Source organism: Phacochoerus africanus, chromosome 6, assembly GCF_016906955.1.
Source record: "Phacochoerus africanus isolate WHEZ1 chromosome 6, ROS_Pafr_v1, whole genome shotgun sequence".
Classification (NCBI taxonomy): Eukaryota; Metazoa; Chordata; class Mammalia; order Artiodactyla; family Suidae; genus Phacochoerus; species Phacochoerus africanus.
The window spans coordinates 63,734,093-63,755,145 of NC_062549.1; the positions used below are offsets into that span (position 1 = coordinate 63,734,093).

The 21,053-nt window shown below is 38.8% G+C and overlaps 1 protein-coding gene across 2 annotated transcripts in view; it reads left to right on the plus strand.

Moving 5' to 3' along the window:
* Nucleotides 1-16,672: 16,672 nt before the first annotated feature.
* TRPA1 (transient receptor potential cation channel subfamily A member 1) overlaps nt 16,673-21,053 on the plus strand; it is a 51,228-nt gene continuing 46,847 nt past the window's right edge. The window contains exon 1 of one of the 2 annotated variants that reach the window (XM_047783762.1): nt 16,673-17,130. In XM_047783762.1, the coding sequence (XP_047639718.1) occupies nt 17,020-17,130 (111 nt within the window). In that variant the 5' untranslated portion in view covers nt 16,673-17,019. The remainder of the gene's footprint in view (nt 17,131-21,053) is intronic. The other variant, XM_047783763.1, reaches the window with a different exon arrangement.

A 21,053-nucleotide genomic window follows, 5' to 3' on the forward strand; every position in this document is an offset into this window, starting at 1 on the left:
ATGGAGGGAGTAGGTGGGGCAATTTGTGATGCGTGGAGATTACTAACTCTTAGAGGCGACAACCAAAGATGTTAGGGACTCTGTGTCCCTGATAGTCCTTAACAGTCCTAGACATGGACTTTAGGAAAGTCACTCCATCACTCTATGCTTAAGCTTCCTCATTTGTGAAAGGGGGGAAATAAAGGACCTACTTTCATAAGCTGCCATGAGCATGCAATGAGATGATAAGTGTAAAGCACTTAAATGAGATAATAAGTATGAAAACTGTTGGCCATCAATATAGTGAATACTGTCCAGTAATTACACTAAGTATCTTGTTGATTCTGGAATAAAAAGGAAGCATTAGTTCTCTTTTATTAGAGTGATTTGATTTTTAAAAATTACTCCATAGTCATTTCCTCAGTGATTTCTCTTATCCCCAAGAACCACAATGAAGCACCTTTGACTTTAGAAGAATCCAAAAGAGTCTAAGATGTAATGTTTCTCCACCTGAAAGCCTCATAATGTTCTGTCTTGTACTGTGCTCTAATGGTTTCTCCTATTACTGAAATGATCATCAGCATAGTAAATATTTTGTAATGCTGTTTATAAAACCCAGATAATTATGCTACAAGGCACTTTGTAGTTTAATAAGCATTTTTCTCATACACTATCTAATTTGTTTCTAACATAACTCTAGTGGAGCTGGCTTTACTATATTTATTTATTTATTTACTTATCTACTTTTTTAGGGGTGTACCTGCAGCATGTAGAAGTTCCTGGGTCAAATAAGAACCACAGCTGCCAGCCTACACCACAGCCACAGAATCTGCGATCCAAGCCACGTGTGGGACCTACACCCATGCCAGATCCCGAACCCACTGAGCAAGGCCAGGGATTGAACCTGCATCCTCATGAATACGAATTAGGTTAGTAACCAGCTGAGCCACAACAGGAACTCCTTGGCTTTACTATTTTCATTTTGTGCATAAGAGATCAAAAATTCAGAGAAACTCCACGACCAACTTAAGGTTACCAAATTGCCAGATGGTAGGTTGGAACTCAAACTTTGATCTTCTTACTTCAAATTCCATGTCATTATACAACATGGTGGTCTCCCGATTGCAAAAGATTGGTTTAGCAGAGCATTTGTGGAATCTTCTATGGGTAGATGGTATTTTGGCTGTGAGTTTGCTGATTTCCTTTTGAGGCCATAGACCAGTTTTGTAGTGTTCTCTCTATTGGTCTATAGTTGTTTCACTTTCTATATGAAATTATTGCATTTACTTCATCCCTGGTGAGTCCACAGAAAAAAACCCAAATGTGAAAGACAGTTTACTTTTTTCCCTTGTAATAGTATATCATATTACAAATTTAAAATAAATAAGGGCTTTGCTTCCTGTAGAGAGCCTTCCCTGAGCAGCCTCCTACCCATAGCTGTGGTCCCTCAGCACCTGCAGAGGAACTATCGACAAATACCAACAAATACGCTTCCTCTTCCTTGTAGGCACTACATTTCCCAGCCTCCCTTGCAGTTGTTATGGTCACATGGCCACAGTGGGCCTGGCCCAAAACAATGCACCTAGAGTTAGTTGCTCCAGGGTTTTTTCTCTTTCTGTGGTTCCATACACAGAGACAAGGCAGCAAGGGAAGTCATGAGATGAAGTTGGCAACTTCACTATTTGGCAGGATCCTTAGTCTCTGAATCATAACTTGAAAAGGAGTTTCTGGCTGATTAGAAATACCTGGTTTGGACTTTGCATGATTGAGGTACCAACTCTTTTTTTTTTTTTTTTCTTTTTGCTATTTCTTGGGCCGCTCCTGCGGCATATGGAGGTTCCCAGGCTAGGGGTCAAATCGGAGCCGTAGCCACCGGCCTATGCCAGAGCCACAGCAACGCAGGATCCGAGCCGCATCTGCAACCTACACCACAGCTCATGGCAACGCCGGATCGTCAACCCACTAAGCAAGGGCAGGGACCGAACCCACAACCTCATGGTTCCTAGTCGGATTCGTCAACCACTGCGCCATGACGGGAACTCCGAGATACCAACTCTTATTCCCATATTTTGCCTATGCTAACACTCTGTATACTCAGGTACAAATACTTCTCTTTCTTTCCCATTAAGCTTGCAGCTCCTTGGGAGATCCTAATATACTACCTAGTATATAGTTACTCCTTAATAAATGTTTCTGAATTAATAATTGAACGAATGAATAAAAACACATTAGAGACAGAAAACAGAGAACACATCAGATGGAATATTTCCAATTAAATTGTCATATTTGAAGTTCAAAACTAGCTTAACTTAAACATTCCAGCTTTCACAGATTACCTTGTTAATTACTCTCTTTAGAGATTTGTTTTTCTTTTGGAGTTTCCTGGTGGTCCATTGGTTAGGACTCACCACTTTCACTGCTATGGCCCAGGTTCAATCCCTGGTCTGGCAATCATTATCTTTGGTAGACCAAGATATATGTTTACTGTTTGAGGCATTTGTCTTATTTTATTCTGGATAATTGTCTTGGATGTTCTGGATAATTTTCTCTGGGATAACTCAGTTTTGTCCCCAATTTACTAATATATCACAAACTTTAATATGTAAATGACAATGCTGCAATCCTTTATTGACTTTTCTGGGTGATCTCTCTTGTGTTCAGTAGAAAGATGGTTACTAGTTTCCCACAGAAGCTAGATAACTCTCCTAAGGCTACTACTTTTAACTAGTTTGATTCGTGATCTTACATTATAAGAGGTCATGGTCAGTGAGATAAACCTATAAGCCAAATATTAAGCAACTCCTTTTCAGTAGCCAGTAATCAAATTTCAAAGCCCAAGCTATGAAAACTTAGTGTTCACCCATTAGTTATATAAAGTAGTCTAATAAAAAGGCATAATATTGACTCCTAGAATGAACCACCCCTTGTATAATTATATGGGACTATAAAAGTGGGTGCAACCTATTTACTGTGTAAGAAAAGGATCAGCTCTCTACTTAGATATCTATGCGTGTGTAACATCAGAAACAGGATGTCAATCTCCATGAATAAAGGTAAGCATGATTTTTATTCAATATCTTGTTATGTTCATATTTTAAAGGATAATGCATATATTTTAGGTGTTATATGAGTCCAGGTGTCTGTTATAAAAATTAATATAATAGTTATTTCTATTTGAAAGGCTCATTTGTGTTTCAGTTGTCAGAAATATAAGTTCTCATTTTATTTTATTTATTTATTTTATTTTATTTTCCCACTGTACAGCAAGGGGATCAAATTATCCTTACATGTATACATTTTTTTCCCCACCCTTTGTTCTGTTGCAACATGAGTATCTAGACATAGTTCTCAATGCTACTCAGCAGGATCTCCTTGTAAATCTATTCTAAGTTCTCATTTTATATTTTATGTTACTTGGTTTCAATCTGTCTTAGTTCCCAATATGAATTAGATGAAATAAAATATTTATTTTTACATAGAATTTTATTTGAATTGTTTGAGCTCCGCTTATCCAAAATTCACCAAGAGGCTTACGAATTAGGAACCTATAAAGTTTTTTTTCTTCATAGCCTGAGAGAAGTTAATATAGCCATGAAACAATAAACAAGGATATCTCTATATATTGAAGACAGACTTTGAACTACAGATATTATTTTTATTAAGTGCTTAAGAGAAATTCAATAAAACATTTTCACGTATTAATTTAGAATATACTTGTGCTCAAAAGTTTCCATATATAATAAAGTTATTAAGGTAAATAGCAGAGGTGTTTTTCTTTGTATTTTTACTGCCCCAGTCTATAGTGATCTTGGTATAAATTAATTAAGTGTGTAGGAAACAAAGTTGTACCATAGAGGCTTTTTATAATCAGTGGGGAGATTCAATTGTACTTTTGATCCTATAAAGTAATACTACTACCATGAGAAATCTTCGAGTATCTCACTCACTGGCAGATACCATGGAAATATATTTTAAATCTTGGCTGTTACTTCAATAGTGAGAAATAAAAATTCACAACTTAAAGATCAATTCCACCATCTGATTAAGTTATGGGATACAATTTTTAGGAATTGAATACAAATAAAATAAATTTATATTCCTTAACTTTATTCTTAAGTTTCAAATACTATTTGCCATAATACAATTGACTCAGGATTTTCTTGGTCTAGGCGGCAACTTAATTAGCTTTATTTAATGTCTCACCAAAAGAGACAATCTTTTACATTTTTATTAATTGTTCCAATAATCTATCTAGACCATGGTTGCCAAGGTCCCCAGAATGGTGGTGGTTTGGACACTGTGTGTCTATCAGTTGGTCCTTTGGGAAGGAGATAGGGCAGAATCTGCTTCAGGTTTCTCTGGATCAAAGTGTACTGCATTTCTCTGATGCCCTGGTTGCAAAGAGCATTTCATAGACATCTATAGTAATATGTGTGTGTGCGTGTACACACACTTACGCATGCACGGGTGTGTATATTTGATCTATGTATCTGTATGAAGGAAAACTTTCCATCTAGGAGCCAGTTGTCACCACACTAATGACACAGCCCAGTGAATAATAGAATCACATGAACATTAACGTCTCCCCCTTCTTCCCAGACCCAATCTTTTTCCAATGTAACTTAACTATTTCAAGGTGTGCTATACAGAAAATGTCTCCTTTCCATAAAACTTGACAGAAATAAGAGATAATTTTTTTTGTCTTTTTTTTTTTTAATGGCCATATCTGCATCATGTGGAAGTTCCCGGGATGGGGTCGAATTGGAACTGCAGCTGCCGGCCTATGCCACAGCCACAGCAATGCCATATCCAAGCTGTCTGTGACCTTGATCATAGCTCATGGCAACACCAGACCTTTAACCCACTGAGTAGGCCAGGGATGGAACCCTCATCCTCATGGATACTGTTACCCCTTAGCCACAATGGGAACTCCAAGAGAATTTTGTTTTTAATTACAGAGAAAATAAACGAAAATGATTGGATTAAGGTAGTTGTCTGAGCACACGTCTACCTTCCTTCCCATCTGAGATCCTTTGGAAGAAAAAAACTGTTTATAGTAAGGAGAAAATCCAAACTGAAGTAGGAAAACAAAAAGCAATACCACTAACAGTTTAGAAATGTTAAAGAATTCTGTAATGATGGGAGGCAGACAAGACCAGACCTTTGGAGATAAAAATAAAGGAAAAGGAGTTCCCGTTGTGGCACAGTGGTTAACGAATCTGACTAGGAACCATGAGGTTGTGGGTTCAATCCCTGCCCTTGCTCACTGGGTTAAGGATCCAGCGTTGCCGTGAGCTGTGGTGTAGGTTGCAGACGCGCCTCGGATCCCACGTTGCTATGGCTGTGGCATAGGCCGGTGGCTACAGCTCCCATTCAACCCCTAGCCTGGGAATCTCCATATGCCCCGGAAGTGGCCCTAGAAAAGGCAAAAAGACTAAATAAATAAATAAATAAATAAATAAATAAATAAATAAAAAGGAAAAGACGTGTTAAAGGTAGGCAAAAGTATACTGTGATGGGAAGAATGATGGAAGAGGCAGTGACCACAGGAACACAGAGCTGGTCTTCAAGCATCCTCTACAGTGGTTATTATCTGCGGTCAGATTGAGGTTGGTTGGCATCCCTCCTCTCTCTGATTTGTTCTAAGCAGCAGGCAGCAATGGTGTTTGCTGTGTGCTAAAGCAGGGTGTGTGGAATGGATCCCTGAGGCAGGGCAATGGTCCAGGAGGACAGGAGCTGCCACGCCCAGAAGGGAAATTGAGGTACAGTCCTCCTAGTGGCACATCTGGCCCCTCCTGCACAGTCATCAGAGACTGACTTTGGGGAATAGAAGAGGCAAGTGAAGAGAGAGATCCAATAAAAAAAAATGAGTAGACAGGGGTTATTCGACATTGGAAAGAAAGTAACATTATAAGGAGAAAATGAGGTTAACAGGACAAGCCGATCTGGACTTTAGAATGAAATACAATAAAAATGTGAGAATATATTTCATTTACAGAGATGCAATCAGAGATTTTGAAATAAAAAAAAGTCTCTATGAAATTAAAATACTTGACGGAGGGACATAGATGATGAGCAAAAGAGTGAACTGGAAGATCAAGTTAAAGAAGTTCCCCATAATATAGTGTAAATGAACAAAGAAGTGAAAAAGAAATATGATAGTAAGCTTAAGATTTCCATGAGGGGAAAATAGATTGGGAAATTTGCACATGTACCCAGAAAAATCTAAGAGAAAGAAGGTTTATAAACATCTATATACCCAGCTAGAAATAGATACTCAGCATCAATTCCTCCTTCTTTTGCCAGTAGTACTCTAATTTCTCTCAGGGTGATGGAAAATATACTTTTCCCCATTCCCAGTCTATGCAATTTGGGCAAAGTTGTTTGGAGCTGACTCCATGAGGGTAGGTAACTCAGATCTAGATAATCATATCGCTGTTTTTCCTGCCATGGTGACTGACTAAACGATGGAATTCATAACTCAATGAATGGCTTGAGTTATGAATGAGCCAGTGGCATATCATGAAATTCTGTAGAGCTGGTAGAAAATTCAGTGATCATACTGATGTCATAAACCTGGAAGATTTCAGCCAGGTGCTGCTTTATGTGAACCTTCGAATGGGTAGAGGAATTTCTCTTTATTAGTGAAAAAAGAGATAGGAGGAAAGAGAAACAGCTTTGATGACACTGAGTTCCAGATTGATCGATTTTACACTAGGATGACGTTATCACAGGCCTTTTTAGTTCCGTGAGCCAGTTAATTCCACTGTTGGTTAAGCCAGTTTTGGTTGTGTCTTTCTATTATTTGCCATGAAAAGATGCCTAGCCTTGTAGAAATAAATGATGATATTACATTACACGGAAGAAAATTTCCCAAAGCCAAAGAAATTTGCTAGATTAGAAGTAAACATAGAGTTCAGAACAAGGTAAACAAAGGAAATCCAGGAGTTCCCGTTGTGGCTCAGTGGTTAACGAATCTGACTAGGAACCATGGGGTTGTGGGTTCGTTCCCTGGCCTTGCTCAGTGGGTTAAGGATCCATTGTTGCCGTGAGCTGTGGTGTGGGTCACAGACATGGCTTGGATCCCGAGTTGCTGTGGCTCTGGCATAGGCTGGAGGCTACAGCTCCAATTAGACCCCTAGCCTGGGAACCTCCATATGCCACAGGAGTGGCCCTAGAAAAGGCAAAAAAAAAACACCCAAACAACAACAACAAAAAAAAAGAAATCCCCACTGAGTTGCATAATGGTGAAATTTCATAACATCAAAATAAGATAAAACTCCTAAAATATTGTAGAGAAAAAATTTAAAAATTTACCAAGAAATGAGTGAGAAACAGATTGACACAAGATACTTCATCCTGGAGTTCCTGTTGTGGCTTAGCAGGTTACAAAGCTGACTAGTATCCATGAGGATGTGGATTTGACCCCTGGGTGGGTTAAGGATCTGGCATTGCTATGGTCTGCGGTGTTTGTCACAGATGCAGCTTGGATCATGTGTTGCTGTGGCTATGGTGTAGGCTGTCAGTTGCAGCTCCAAATTGACCTCTAATCTGGGAATTTCCATATGCCACAGGTGCAGCCATAAAAAAAGCAAAAAAAAAAAAAGATACTTCATCCTTAAAAATAAATGGTAAAAGGGAACAATAAAGTCTTCAGATTTCTTAGGGAAAATAAATTTGGAAGAGTTTTTTTTTTTATCTATTTAAACTATCATCAATAGGAAGCCAAAATAAAAATAGAAGTTTTGGACATTTAGTGACCTAGAAATTTTACAACCAACTTCTCTTCAACAAATTCTTTGTCTCCAAATGAATTATTTATATATGGAATACAGAAAAAGATCATAATAATCTAAGAAAAAGAATGATAATGTTGTAAGAAACAACAATGTAAAATATAACAACAATACAATTTACAATTGTCTAAATATTTTATAAAGTTTAGTTTTTGAAAACCTAAGAAAATAAAGCACTGGATATATATATGAGAGGGGCAATCAGGAAGAGAGAAATGTAAGTATGCTAAGCTTGTTATATTGTAAATGAGAAGCTAAAAACAACAATTAACTTTTGAAATTGACAAAAATTTTGTGTGAGGAACAACAATAAAATATTTTGATGACTTCCCATCAGAAACAAAGAGGTCAGGAGGCAGTTAATAACACTGAAAGTGCTTTTCAAAAAGTGTTTAATAACATTAAGAAGATGTGGTACCTATACACAATGGAGTAGTACTCAGCCATAAAAAAGGACAAACTAATGTCATCTGCAGCAACTTGTATGGAACTAGAGATCCTCATACTGAGTGAAGCAAATCAGAAAGAGAAAGACAGACACCATATGATATCACTTATATGTGGAATCTAAAATATAGCATAAATGATCTATCTGTAAAACAGAAGTAGGTCATGGAGATGGAGAACAGAGTTGTATTTGCCAGGGGGGAGAGGGAGGGAGTGGGATGGATTGGGAGTCTGGGGTTAGTAGATGAAAAATGTTACATTTGGAGTGGATGGGCAATGGGATCCTGCTGTGTAGCACAGGGAACTACCCAGTCACTTGTGATGGATCAGAATGGAGAATAATGTGAGAAAAATAATGTATACATAAGTATAATTGAGTCACTTTTCTGTAAAGCAGAAATTAGCAGAATATTGTAAATCAACTATGATTTAAAAATAAAAAATAAAACATATCTAGCAAAAGTATTTCTTAACTTTTTTTTCAAGCAGAACTGCCTTATAAGAAATCCTAAAGGAAGTCCTTTTGATTGAAAGGAAATGATACGGGATAATAACTCAAATCTACAGGAAAAAATAAGAAGCACTGGATATGGTAAATATTACAACACTGTATTTTGAAATGTAAAACATAGATACAGGATATATGCATAACTGTATTACATATGACAATAATAGTATAAAGGAGGCAGAAGAAATGAAGATGTATTGGAGCAAAGTTGTTACAGTTTATAGGAATTAAATAACAATTAACCTGATGTAGCTTGAAGATGAACATTATAATCGCTACACTAACAAAAAACTTATAAAAAATGTACCAATGAATTAAAATCATTTGCTAAAAGAATTGTTGAACACACAATAAGCCAGCAGTTGAGGAACAGAATGGCAGAAAAGTATATAAGATGTAGAAAACAAATATGAAAATGTCAGTATCATAGCAGCAATTACATTAAATATCAATGACTACACACTGGAATTAAAAGGCAGAGAATGTCAATTTGGATAAAAAAGCAGGATCTAACTCTATACTATGTATAAGAAATTTAAATTAAATACACAAATAAGTTAAAAGTAAAAGGAGAGAAAAAGCTCTACTAGATAAACCACAAACCTAATCAGTATGGAGTAGTTTTCTCAAAGTAGATTTTAACAAAAGAAATATCATAGAAGACAAATAAAGAAATTTCTTAATAATGAGGGAAAATATAACAGAATAGCAATAATTACAAATATGTACACACCTAAGAACAGATGCCCACCCAAAATGAAATAAATCTTGAACAAAATTGAGATGATAAATCAACAATTTAACAGTTATAGTTGGAGATTTTAATGCTCTTCTCTCAGCAACTGACAGAAGAATAAACAGAAAATCTAAGAAAACAGAACGCTTGAAGAACACTACTAACCAAATGGACCTAAAAACATTCAGAAACTTTACCAAATAACAGTGGAATACACATTCCATTTAAGTGTCTGTGAAACAATTTCTAGGAGACCACATGCCAGCTATAAAACACCTTTCAATAAGTCTACATTTGAATTTTGATGGATTGAAATTATATAAAGTATGTGCTCTGACCACAACCAGATTGTCAACAATAGCAGAAAGAAATCTGGGGAAACCCCCAATTTTGGAAATTAAACACACACTTCCAAAAAACTTGTGAATTAAAGAAGAAACCACGAATGTAAATACAATAAATCCAAGTTTATGGGCTGCAGCTAATTCAATGCTTAGAAAATATTTTGAGCTTTAAATGCTTATATTAGAAGGAAGAAAGACCTAAAATCAATAGCCTTAAGATTACATATCAAGGAAGTAGAAAGAGAAGAGTAAATCAAACCCAACGTGATTAAAAAGAAAGATAAATCAAAAAAATTGCAAACAATGAAACCAACTGTAGTAAGACAATAGAGAAAAATAAAATTTTGTTCTTTGAAATGATCAAGAAAATTGATAAACTATTTGTTGATAAAGACAGATGACACAAATTATTAAAAATCAGCAAGGAAAGAGGGAATGTTATTACAGACCCTACAAAAACTAAAATACAAGAGAAACTTAAGAACAACTTTATGGAAAGAAATAGGCAACTTAGACACATTTTTCAAAAGAGACAAATCACTGGAGTTTACTCAAGCAAAAATATAAAATCAAGAGATCTATAAAAGATAGGAAGAGGAAATTGGTAATTAATATATCCCCAGAAAGAAAACAAAAGCCCGAATAGACACAAAGGGCTGCACTGGTGAATTTTATCAAACATGAGAGAAATAATACTAATATTATAAAAACTACTTAGAAAATAGAAAGGCACATTTCTCAACTCCTTCAATGAGGTCGCTATTGCACTAATATCAAAGCCATACAAAGACAAGACAACACACACACACACACAAACTACAAAAGGATGTTCTTCATAAACATAAACATACAAATCTTTAATGAAACAGTAACAAATTGAATCCAGCAACATATGAAAGGTTAATTTAATAACAGAAAATCAATTAACATAAAATAATAGAATAAAGAGGAAAAGCATGTGGTTTTCTCAATAGTTGTAGAGAAAGCATCAGATAAAATTCAACACTTGTTCATGAAAAGGTCTCAATAAAGTAAGCACAGAGGAGACGTTCCACAACCTGATAATAGGCAACCATGAAAATCCTACTATGAACGTCATACTCAGCGGTAAAAAAGAATGATCTCCCCTTAAGATTGGGAACAAGGCCATGATGTCCATTCTGTGGACTTCTATTCAACAATGTCCTGGAGCTTCTATCCAGTGCATTAAAATGGAAAAAAAGAAGTTAAAGGCACACAGTTGAGAAAGGAAGAAGCAAACTGTCTTCATAGTATAAAACATGATCTTATATGTATAAATTTCTAAGGAATCTGTAAAAAAAAAAAAAAACACTACTAAGGTTCATGAGCAAGATTAACAAGTTTATGGGAACAAGAGTAATATAAAAAATCAATTGTGGAGTTCCCGTCGTGGCGCAGTGGTTAACGAACCCGACTAGGAACCATGAGGTTGCGGGTTCGGTCCCTGGCCTTGCTCAGTGGGTTGACGATCCGGCGTTGCCGTGAGCTGTGGTGTAGGTTGCAGACGCAGCTCGGATCCTGCGTTGCTGTGGCTCTGGCATAGGCTGGTGGCTACAGCTCCGATTCGACCCCTAGCCTGGGAACCTCCATATGCTGCGAGAGCGGCCCAAGAAAATGGCAAAAAGACAAAATAAATAAATAAATAAAAATAAAAAATCAATTGTATTTGTATACATTAACAACAGACATCTGAAAGTAAAATTAAAAAAAACAATTCCATTCAAAATACATTAAAACTAGTAAAATATTTAGAACTACATTTAACAAGAAAGATGTGTGACCTTCACATAGAAAACTATAACACCCTGCTGAAAAAATCAAGAAAGATCTATATGAATGGAGAAAAATACCATGTTTATTGATTAGACGACAATAAGATGGCACTTCTCACCAAATTGATCTGTAGATTCAGTGCAATTCCTATCAAAATAGTAGCAAGCTCTTCCATGGAAATTGATGAGCTGATCCTAAAATTTATACTGCAAAGGACTTAGCAAAAAATAGAATAGCCAATAGAATACTGCAAAGAATAGCCAAAATAATTTAGAAAAAAAGAACAAATTTGGAGAACTTATATGATCTCAGTTCGAAATTTACCACAAAGCTACAACATTAAGACGCTATGGTGGAGTTCCCGTCATGGTGCAGTGGTTAACGAATCTGACTAGGAACCATGAGGTTGCAGGTTCGATCCCTGCCCTTGCTCAGTGGGTTAAGGATCCGGTGTTGCCGTGACCTGTGGTGTAGGTTGCAGGAGCGGCTCAAGAAAAAGGCAAAAAGACAAAAAAAAAAAAAAAAGACTCTATGGTATCGGCTTAAACCCAGATATATCTCTCAATAGAATAGAATAGGTAATCCAGAAACAAACTCATATATTTATGGTCAATTGATTTTTTTATATAATGATATTTATTTATTTTCCATTGTAGCTGGTTCACAGTGTTCTGTCAATTTTCTGCTATCAATTGATTTTTGACAACAGTTTCAAGGCAATTCTATGAAGAAAGTATAGTTTTTTTCAGTAAATGTTAATAATTGGCTATCCACATGAAATAAAAAGGAACTTAGAATGCTACCTCACACCATACACAAAAATTACCTCAAAATGAATCTTTTTAAAAGCTGAAATCATAAACCTTCTAGAAGAAAATACTGAAGAGAATCTTTTTCTTTTCCCTTTTAGGGCCTCACCTGCAGCATATGGAAGTTCCCAGGCTAGGGGTCCAATTGGAGCTGCAGCTGCCAGCCTAATGCCATAGCCACAGCAATGCTAGAGCCTAGATCCCAGCCATGTCTGTGACCTACTATGGCTCAGGGCAACACCAGGTCCTTAACCCACTGAGCAGGGCCAGGGATTGAACCCACATTGTCATGAATATTAGTCAGATTCATTACCACTGAGACACAACAGGAACTCCCAAGAATCTTTTTAATTTTAGTGGGCAAACATTTCTATATATGGCACACAGAGCACAATCTATAAAATGAACAAATTAGATTTTTATCAACATTCAAAAATTTTGCTTTTCAACAGACAGCATTAAGAAAATAGAAGAGTCTAAGATAATGTATGCAAATCACTTATCTGATAAAAAGACTTATATCCAGAAAAAAAGAACTCTTACAGCTCAATAATAATAAGACAAATAATTCAAATTTAAAAAGAGGCTAGAGTCCCATTGTGGCTCAGCGGAAATGAATCCAACTAGGAACCATGAGGTTGTGGGTTTGATCCCTGGCCTTGCTCAGTGGGTTAACGATCTGGCATTGCTGTGAGCTGTGGTGTAGGTTGAAGACGTGGCTTGGATCCTGCGTTGCTGTGGCTGTGGTGTAGGCTAGCAGCTATAGCTCCAATTCGATCCCTAGCCTGGGAACTTCCATATGCTGCAGGTGCAGCCCTAAAAAGCAAAATAAATAAATAAATAAATAAAACAGGCAAAGAATTTAATACACATTTCATGAAAAAGACATAGGAATGGCTAATAGGGAATGAAAGTATGGACAACATCCATTAGTCATTAGGGAAATGCTAATTAAAACCACAATGAGATAACACTCTATACCCACTAAAATGCATATAATAAAAAAGATTGCCAATCCTGGGTTTTGGTGAGAATGTGGAAAAAACTGGAATTTTCATGGAAAATGGCACAGCTACTTTGGAAAACAGTTTGGGGGTTTCATACAAACACATGGTTACCATATGACTCAGCAACTCATTACTAGGCATTTAACCAAGAGAAATGAAAACATGTGTCCACAAAGAGATGTCTATGATAAAGCTCATAGCAGCATTATTTATTATTAAATATTATCAAATATTATTAATATTAAATATTATTAAAAATTAGAAACGATCGAAAGGTCCATCAACTGGTAAACAAAGAAAATAAGGCACAGTCACCCCTCAGTATCTGCAGATGATTGGTTCCAGGACCCAGGCAGAAACCAAAATCCAGGGATGCTCAAGTCCCTTGGATAAAATGACATAGTATTTGCATATAACCAATGCACATCCTTTCACACACTTTAAATCATCTGTAGATTACTTATAATACAAAATACACGGTAAATGCTATGTGAACAGTTGCCAATGAACAGTAAACTCAAGTTTTGCTTTTTGAAACTTCCTGGAATTTTTTTTTTTTAATATTTTTAGCTTGGATTAGTTTAATCCTGGAATGCTGAATGCATGGATATAGAGGGGCTGTGCATTCATATAATGGAATACTACCGAGCAATAAAAATGAAGAAACTATGGGTGCACACTCCAACATGGGTTATTCTCAAGGGCATTATACTAATCAAAGGAAGCAAGGTACAAAAGACTATATAGTGTAGGACTCCCTGTATCTGAAATTTCTAGAAAAAGCAAAATTATAAAGACAGAGAACAAATGGAAGGTTGTTTAGGGCTGGGGTGGGATGTGAATAACTGCATTTGGGCCCAAGGAAATTTTTTGAATTGTATTTTTGACCCCTGAAACAGACTCCTCTTTATTCTCTTTTTGTGTTAGTGACCCCTTTCAGCTAAACAGAAGGAAAGCAATTGATCAACGTAATTGACCATCACAAATAAAAAGTCTTCATAGTCCTCTGAGGCATTTCCTTTTTTAAATGAGAGCCTGCATCCACAGGCTCTCAGGCAGTACAATGCCGGGCAGACAGCAGTGACTGGAGGTTATTTTCTTTCCCTGTTGTTTCTAAATTCTCTTCTTTCTTGGTTCTCCCCTATACATTACCTGCTTCAACTAAGTAATAGTAAGGTCGTGTTGACTTAAAAAAATGCACAACCTGAAAGTTGAGAGTTAAGTTTTATTTGGGGCAAAAGTAGGACTTAAGCCCAGGAGACAACATCTTGGGTAGCACTGAGAACCTGCTGGAGGAGGTGAGGGAGGAGCTAGAATGTGTAGGAGTTTTTGCAACCAAGGGCAGGGAGCAGGAACAAAAGAGGCCTGGGCTCACTTTACATTCCTTTGATGTGCACCTCCACCATCAGGGCCAGTATCCTGAGTTTTCACAGCCTGCTGGACTCACCAGCTCTCACCCTTGGAGGTGACTGCATTCGCCTATGACCATGACAACTGACATTCTTTGTTTCAGCCTTAACTACAGAGGCAGTATTTCAGATAGCTCTGAAATACCACCCAAAGGGGAAAGGGGAGATATCAGGATTGATAAATGTGAGGGGGAGGTGTATGCAGCCATGCAGGCATTTTACAAAAGTTTGTGGCTGATCTGAAGGTCACCACCAGTCACCAGGAGCAGACATCACCATGAAGGATTTTAGTGTTTTTCTAGATATGAGGAGATGCAAGATTTGGGCACATAAAATCTTCTCCTAAGAATATCTGACTATCTGAAGACCTATGCTTCCGGTTTTCCCAGAGCACAGAGTGCCTCACTCCTGATTTTCACCCCGAACTCTGCTCAGGGGGGGCTGCAGGTCGGCAGCTGCAGTGGCTCATGATTTAATCCATGTAGCGTCTGATGGCAAGTGCCAGACTTCAGCTGCCAGTGGGCAACGGATCTTTGTTCTGTACTCCCTGAACACAGAGGCTGATGGGAAAACTGCAGATGATCAAGTTGAACACCATATCCTTTCCCGGTCTTTCAAAAGTTCACTCTCAGGGGTCATTGACCAGTGATAACTTCTTCAATATTATCCTTCCAAGGAATTCCATTCAAAGGGTGGAACAAATGACAACCTGCCATCACTCCTGGAAGATTTAAGGGGAAGCTCTTCAGTGTTTCACAGACTCATCCAGCTACTTCCCTGGCTCTGAAGTTCAGCTCAATGAAGCCCGCAGGGCAGGCAATCTGCAACCTTTTATTTAGTGGCTCTACAAGGTCCTGGATCCTTGTGGTTCTTGTATCAGATGGTGGAGATTGCAGGTGATTATAACAATCGCTTTAAAGGAGCACACAGATTATGCAAACAAAAGACTGTCAAAAGCTAAACTCTAGCCTGTGCAAAGAGTAATCAGCTTTGTAAGGAAGCTTGTTGCTTTCTAACCTTGTATCAGAAACATAATGGCAACAGTTTCTGAGGCTCTACCTTCTATAGGTAAAGGTAGGATTAGCCTCTGTCATAGAGAGTAGACATCTTCTACTCCACAACTACACCTATGCTGTTGATTAATAAACGCAGCACAGGCCCAGGAAGATAAGACTTTCAAACAGAGCTGAGGGTAAAAAAGCAGATAACAGTCATTATGACTTTCTGTCTAATCCAACAATCATTTCATTAGGCATTCTGAAACACCAATCTCTGAAGAAATTACTATTGTTAGGCACTGGAAATGGGACCAGAAGTTCAAAGGAACTTCATGTAATCACTCAAACCAGTACCAGGATTTAATCATTCTTCCTTTTCTTTTGGAAAAAGACGTTTTTCTAAAAACCTTATTTTCAAATCAGAGCCTTCTACAGAGTTCCCTGGTGGCAGAGCAGGTTGAAGATCCCAGGGTTGTCACTGCTGTAGCTGGGTTGGGTCTCTTGCCCGCGAATTTTCGCATGCGCAGACTAGGCAAAAAACAAAACCAAACAAACCAAAAAAACCCTTATACAATGATGTAGACATGGGAAACAGGCCTAGTGGCTTTCAGCTGGAAAAAAAATTAAACAGAAATCTTTCCAGGGTACCCAGTTATTCTCTGTCATTCTCTCCCTCGCCCCTTTCCTTTCGCTCCCGTCTTCTCTCTCGGATTACCCGGCAGGGGTGGGGGAGGCACTTAACGTTTTTATTATTAAAGATTCCAGATTGGCTGGACTCACGGTGGTGACCTGACCCCCTTGGAGCAGGCGACTCAGGGCGCTGTGGCAGCTGCAGCCAGAACATGCAATTCCCGAGCCTGGGACGGACGCGGGGCCGTCCCCTGGACGCGCGAGTACACCGCGTTCGCGTCCCCACCCTTGCCCGCGCCCCTCCTGCTTCCTGAGCTACAAGTAGCCTGGGCGGGACAACTCCAGGCAGAAGTTCTTCGGGCTTCACGCACAGCAAGCTTTTCTCCTCCCAGGAACCGCCAGGCGCGGAGTGCAGCGCGATCGGGACCCTGACACCCGCGGCGCGCGCAACCACACGGTCCCGCCGCGCCCCGCGCCCGCTCAACCTGCCCTGCGCTCTGTCGCACCAGGTGCCTGCGCCCGTGGAGAGCAGCTGCAGCAGGTGGCGTCCGGGGTGTGGTCAATGAGGAGTAGCCTGAGGAAGATGCTGCGCCCGGGGGAGAAGAAAGAACCCCCTGGCGTTGTCTACCAGGGCGTGGAGGACGACATGGAAGACTCCAAGGACTCCTTTAAGGTACCCGAGGCTTCGGCGATCGGGAGGCGCTCGATGTGCGGGGGGGTCGGCTTTACTTAACTTTGCCCTCCTTCACTCCAGGTTTCCAAGTGGGCAGCACTCGGGTGGGAGGACGCGGCGGGGTGAGGGCTGCTTGCTTCGGGGTGTGAGTGCAGTCCAAGACCGGACCTTCTCAGGATGTGGGGAGCCCGGAGACTGCGCTATTCAGGCGCCCACGCGGTGCGGTGTCTGCTTTATCATTTCCCTGTGCCTTCTTTTTCGGCTTGCTCTTGAGGGTGATGGGAGGTGGCAGTTTGGAGATCTACCCCCAAAGTATCCTTGGCGTTTGGCAGAATCAGCAGACTGCCTAAAAGAGGACAATTTGGGAGCGTGTACCTTCCCGCTTGACCCTTTTCTAGATTTTACTTGGAACCAAACAGCTAGGTGGCTATATCTGGATGGTTGTTTAAGAGGTGTTTGAGGATTTAGAAGCATGCTTGTCTCTTTGAGTGAAACAGTGAAACCGACCAAAGAAGTGTTTTGCGGGGCAGAGATTTCTCCAGGGGGTGGGAGAGTCGGACTTTGGGGGAGGAGACCCTTCGAAGCTGGGTAAGTGGTCTTCTGGGAGCTCCAAGGGCAAAGATGAAGAGTCTATTTCCTTCGTGGTCCCTGGGTCACTCTGACCTAAAGGCAGCATCAGCCACCCCTCCTCCTCATCGCTGCCAGATAGCGAGGTCTGAAGGTGAAAGCTGTTGGCTGCTCAGAAAACCGGATTTCCTCACGTTGTCAACAGAAGGGAGGATCTCTTTTTAAACGTTAAAGTAGAATTAAAAGTGTTTCTCCAATCCCACCACAGATCTCTTTCTACAGTGGAACCGTGTTAACGTTTCCTCTTGTATTCTCCAGAAGGGAAAAATGCTTATACAAATACACACACGTTTATATATATATATACATATACATATATATGTATATATGTATACATATATATTTGAAATATATTTTTAAATTTAATTTTTAATTAATCAAAAATTTTATTAAATAATTAATAAAAATTACTTTAATTTTAAATTTTAATGTACAAGGTATGAAGTCACAGATTTGCACTTGGATTTACTCATGAACTGTATTTTAGAATACTTTTCAAATCAGCACCTGGAGATGTAGCTCACTCTTTAGCAGCTTTATGATATTCCCTCGTATGACTGTGTCCTGCTTTATTTGATGGGTCCTGCAGCGTGGACACTTCAGTGGTGGTAGTTTTGTTTTGTTATTACACGTGATGGAGTGTGAGTTAGATGTGGCTTCCTCCGTCTATCCACGGAGCCTTGGTGAGCATATTGGAGTCCTAGCGGGATCAAGAGTTCAGTACAGCGTTGATTTTGGTAGATATAGCCAAACTGCTAACTAGTTGCATGAATTGACACTGTTTCCAAGCATGCGTGTGAGTCAGGCATGCACAGTAAATCCCATAAAGCAACATACCAGGCCTCCCAAGTCGAATCTATTTGCACATCCGGATTAAACAATGACTTTTTTCCTCCTTCTTAATATCAGTATATTGACCATGGTCTTTGGCTTAATAAAAAGAATGGAGGTTATGAGTGGATATCAAACACTAGGATAATGTCTTTGGAATTAACAGAAAGGGCCAGGAAAAAATTTAAATTCTGAAAATCACACCAGAAATACTTCTTTTGTTTACTGATGTGGTTGTTTATTTGCTAGAGATGTTAGTGAAGGAATTCTATAGCACGAAGTCTCAAACTTAGTTTTCCTCATGTTTTTGTTTAATTGTCTTTATTTGATTTTATTGCTCAAGTCCAGCAGGAGGGCTTTATGTTATGTGGCTTTTAGTAGCTACAGAAGAGCTTGTAGATTGAGGGATTTATATATTTTATTTTATTACCTGCAATAGCTCCAGACAATCCTGTGGGAGTCTCAGCAGTGAGACTAATTACAAATCAATACATAGAAGACTCTGGAGAGTTCTGAACTCTAGGGATGCCCTTCGTAGGAAGATATGCTATATAGCATTTTCTCCAGCACACACTCACTATCTCAGGAGTAACCAACAAAATTGAAGGATGGCAGAAACCTTACAAGATTAGAAACATGGAAAAGGAACCATCTGACTGATGCCTTTAACCTTGTCCAATGACTTTCCTTCAAGGGAGTTAAGACTTTAGCATTTGATCTCTCATTTGTTATAATCTCTCCTTGGATTATATAGTTTCCCTCCTTTTTGCTCAATTACTGATTATATGTATTTCATTAAAGCAACCTCCAATGGTTGTATTTGATATTTCCATTTTAAAGGGCTCAGTTAGAATTAGCTTCTTTAAAAGTGATCTAGTCTATCATGTTCTGAATGTAGTCATATAGTTCAGAATTCGAAAGAATCTGAAGTGACCCTACAACACTAGAAAACTGTATTGACTGAATGTATAATAATTTGGCTAAATGACATCCTTGACTGACTTTTGGAACTTTCTTCAAAGAAGTATCTTCAAAGCCTGGTTTAACATGTTATGCACTATATTCAGACTGCTTCACACATCTGATGAGCTTGCATAAAGTACTTAGAGGCTCTCTTGTCACTGTGGACTCAGCAGTGCCTCATAAGCCTCTGAACCTAGTCCTTGATCTCAAGAGTGTGTAATTACGTTTGTGTTGACAGCCTGGCACTGAGCCTGAAAATTGCTCTTCCTTGTACGGTGGGGGCGGACAGTAGAATCCCTTTATCATCACTGGAAGAACTTATCAAATTCAAGTGCAAAAATACTCCTAAATCAATTTAGGTAAACATTTTCTTTGATGGGGTAAGACATTGAGAAGGAACCTATTTCTGTAAGAAGCTCATTTTTAATTTATTGCTGAATATGTGTAAATTTGGAAATGGATGGGATACCCATTGTTACATCCTACATTCACTAAGGCTCTATGTACCTTACATAGAATTTTATAGATGAAAAGTGACACATCTTAGTTTAAGGGACTATCACAGAAGAGTGATTTCTTAGGTACTATTCTGTGATTACCCAGCAAGAACCAAAGTTCAAAATTTTAAGAGATTTTTCTTTATTTCAACCTGATATTTACTGAGTGAATTCCTATATGCTCAATTCTTCATTAACTATATTAAAATACATTCAGTACTTTAATACTTCTTTTTTTTTTTTTGTCTTTATAGGGCCGCACCCACGGCATATGGAGGTTCCCAGGCTAGGGGTCTAATTGGAGCTGTAGCCATTGGCCTATACCACAGCCACAGCAACGCCAGATCCGAGCCACATCTGTGACCTACACCACAGCTTACCACAGATCCTTAACCCACTGATCAAGGCCAGGGATCGAACCTGCGTCCTCATGGATACTAGTCAGATTGTTTCCACTGAGCCATGACGGGAACTCCCACTTCATTTTATTTAATGATAGCTTTTTTTTGGCTGTGCCCACAGCATGCGGAAGATCCCTGGTCAGGGATCGAACCCATGCCACAGCAGCAACTTGAGCTGCTGCGGTGATAGCACTGGATCTTTAGCCTGCTGCACTGCCAAGGAACTCCATGATAGTCTGTTTCATTTGTTTTAAGGCTGCACCTGTGGCAGGCGTATGGAAGTTCCTGGGCACAGGTTGAATCCAAAAAAACACTTACTTCATCATAAGAATGATAACTAGTTTTTTTGTTTGTTTGTTTCTTTCTTTCTTTTTGGCCACCCCATGGCATATGGGGTTCCTGGGCCAGGGATCCGATCTGACCTACACTACTGGATCATTAACCTCCTGTGCCAGTCTGGGAATTGAACCTGCATCCCAGCACTCCACAGATGCTCCCAATCCTGTTGCACCACAGCAGGAACCCTGATAATCTCTTAACAATAAATGTATATTAAGTTTTATGTATCCTTATTTAAGGTAACAGGTTTTTTTTTATATTTCTA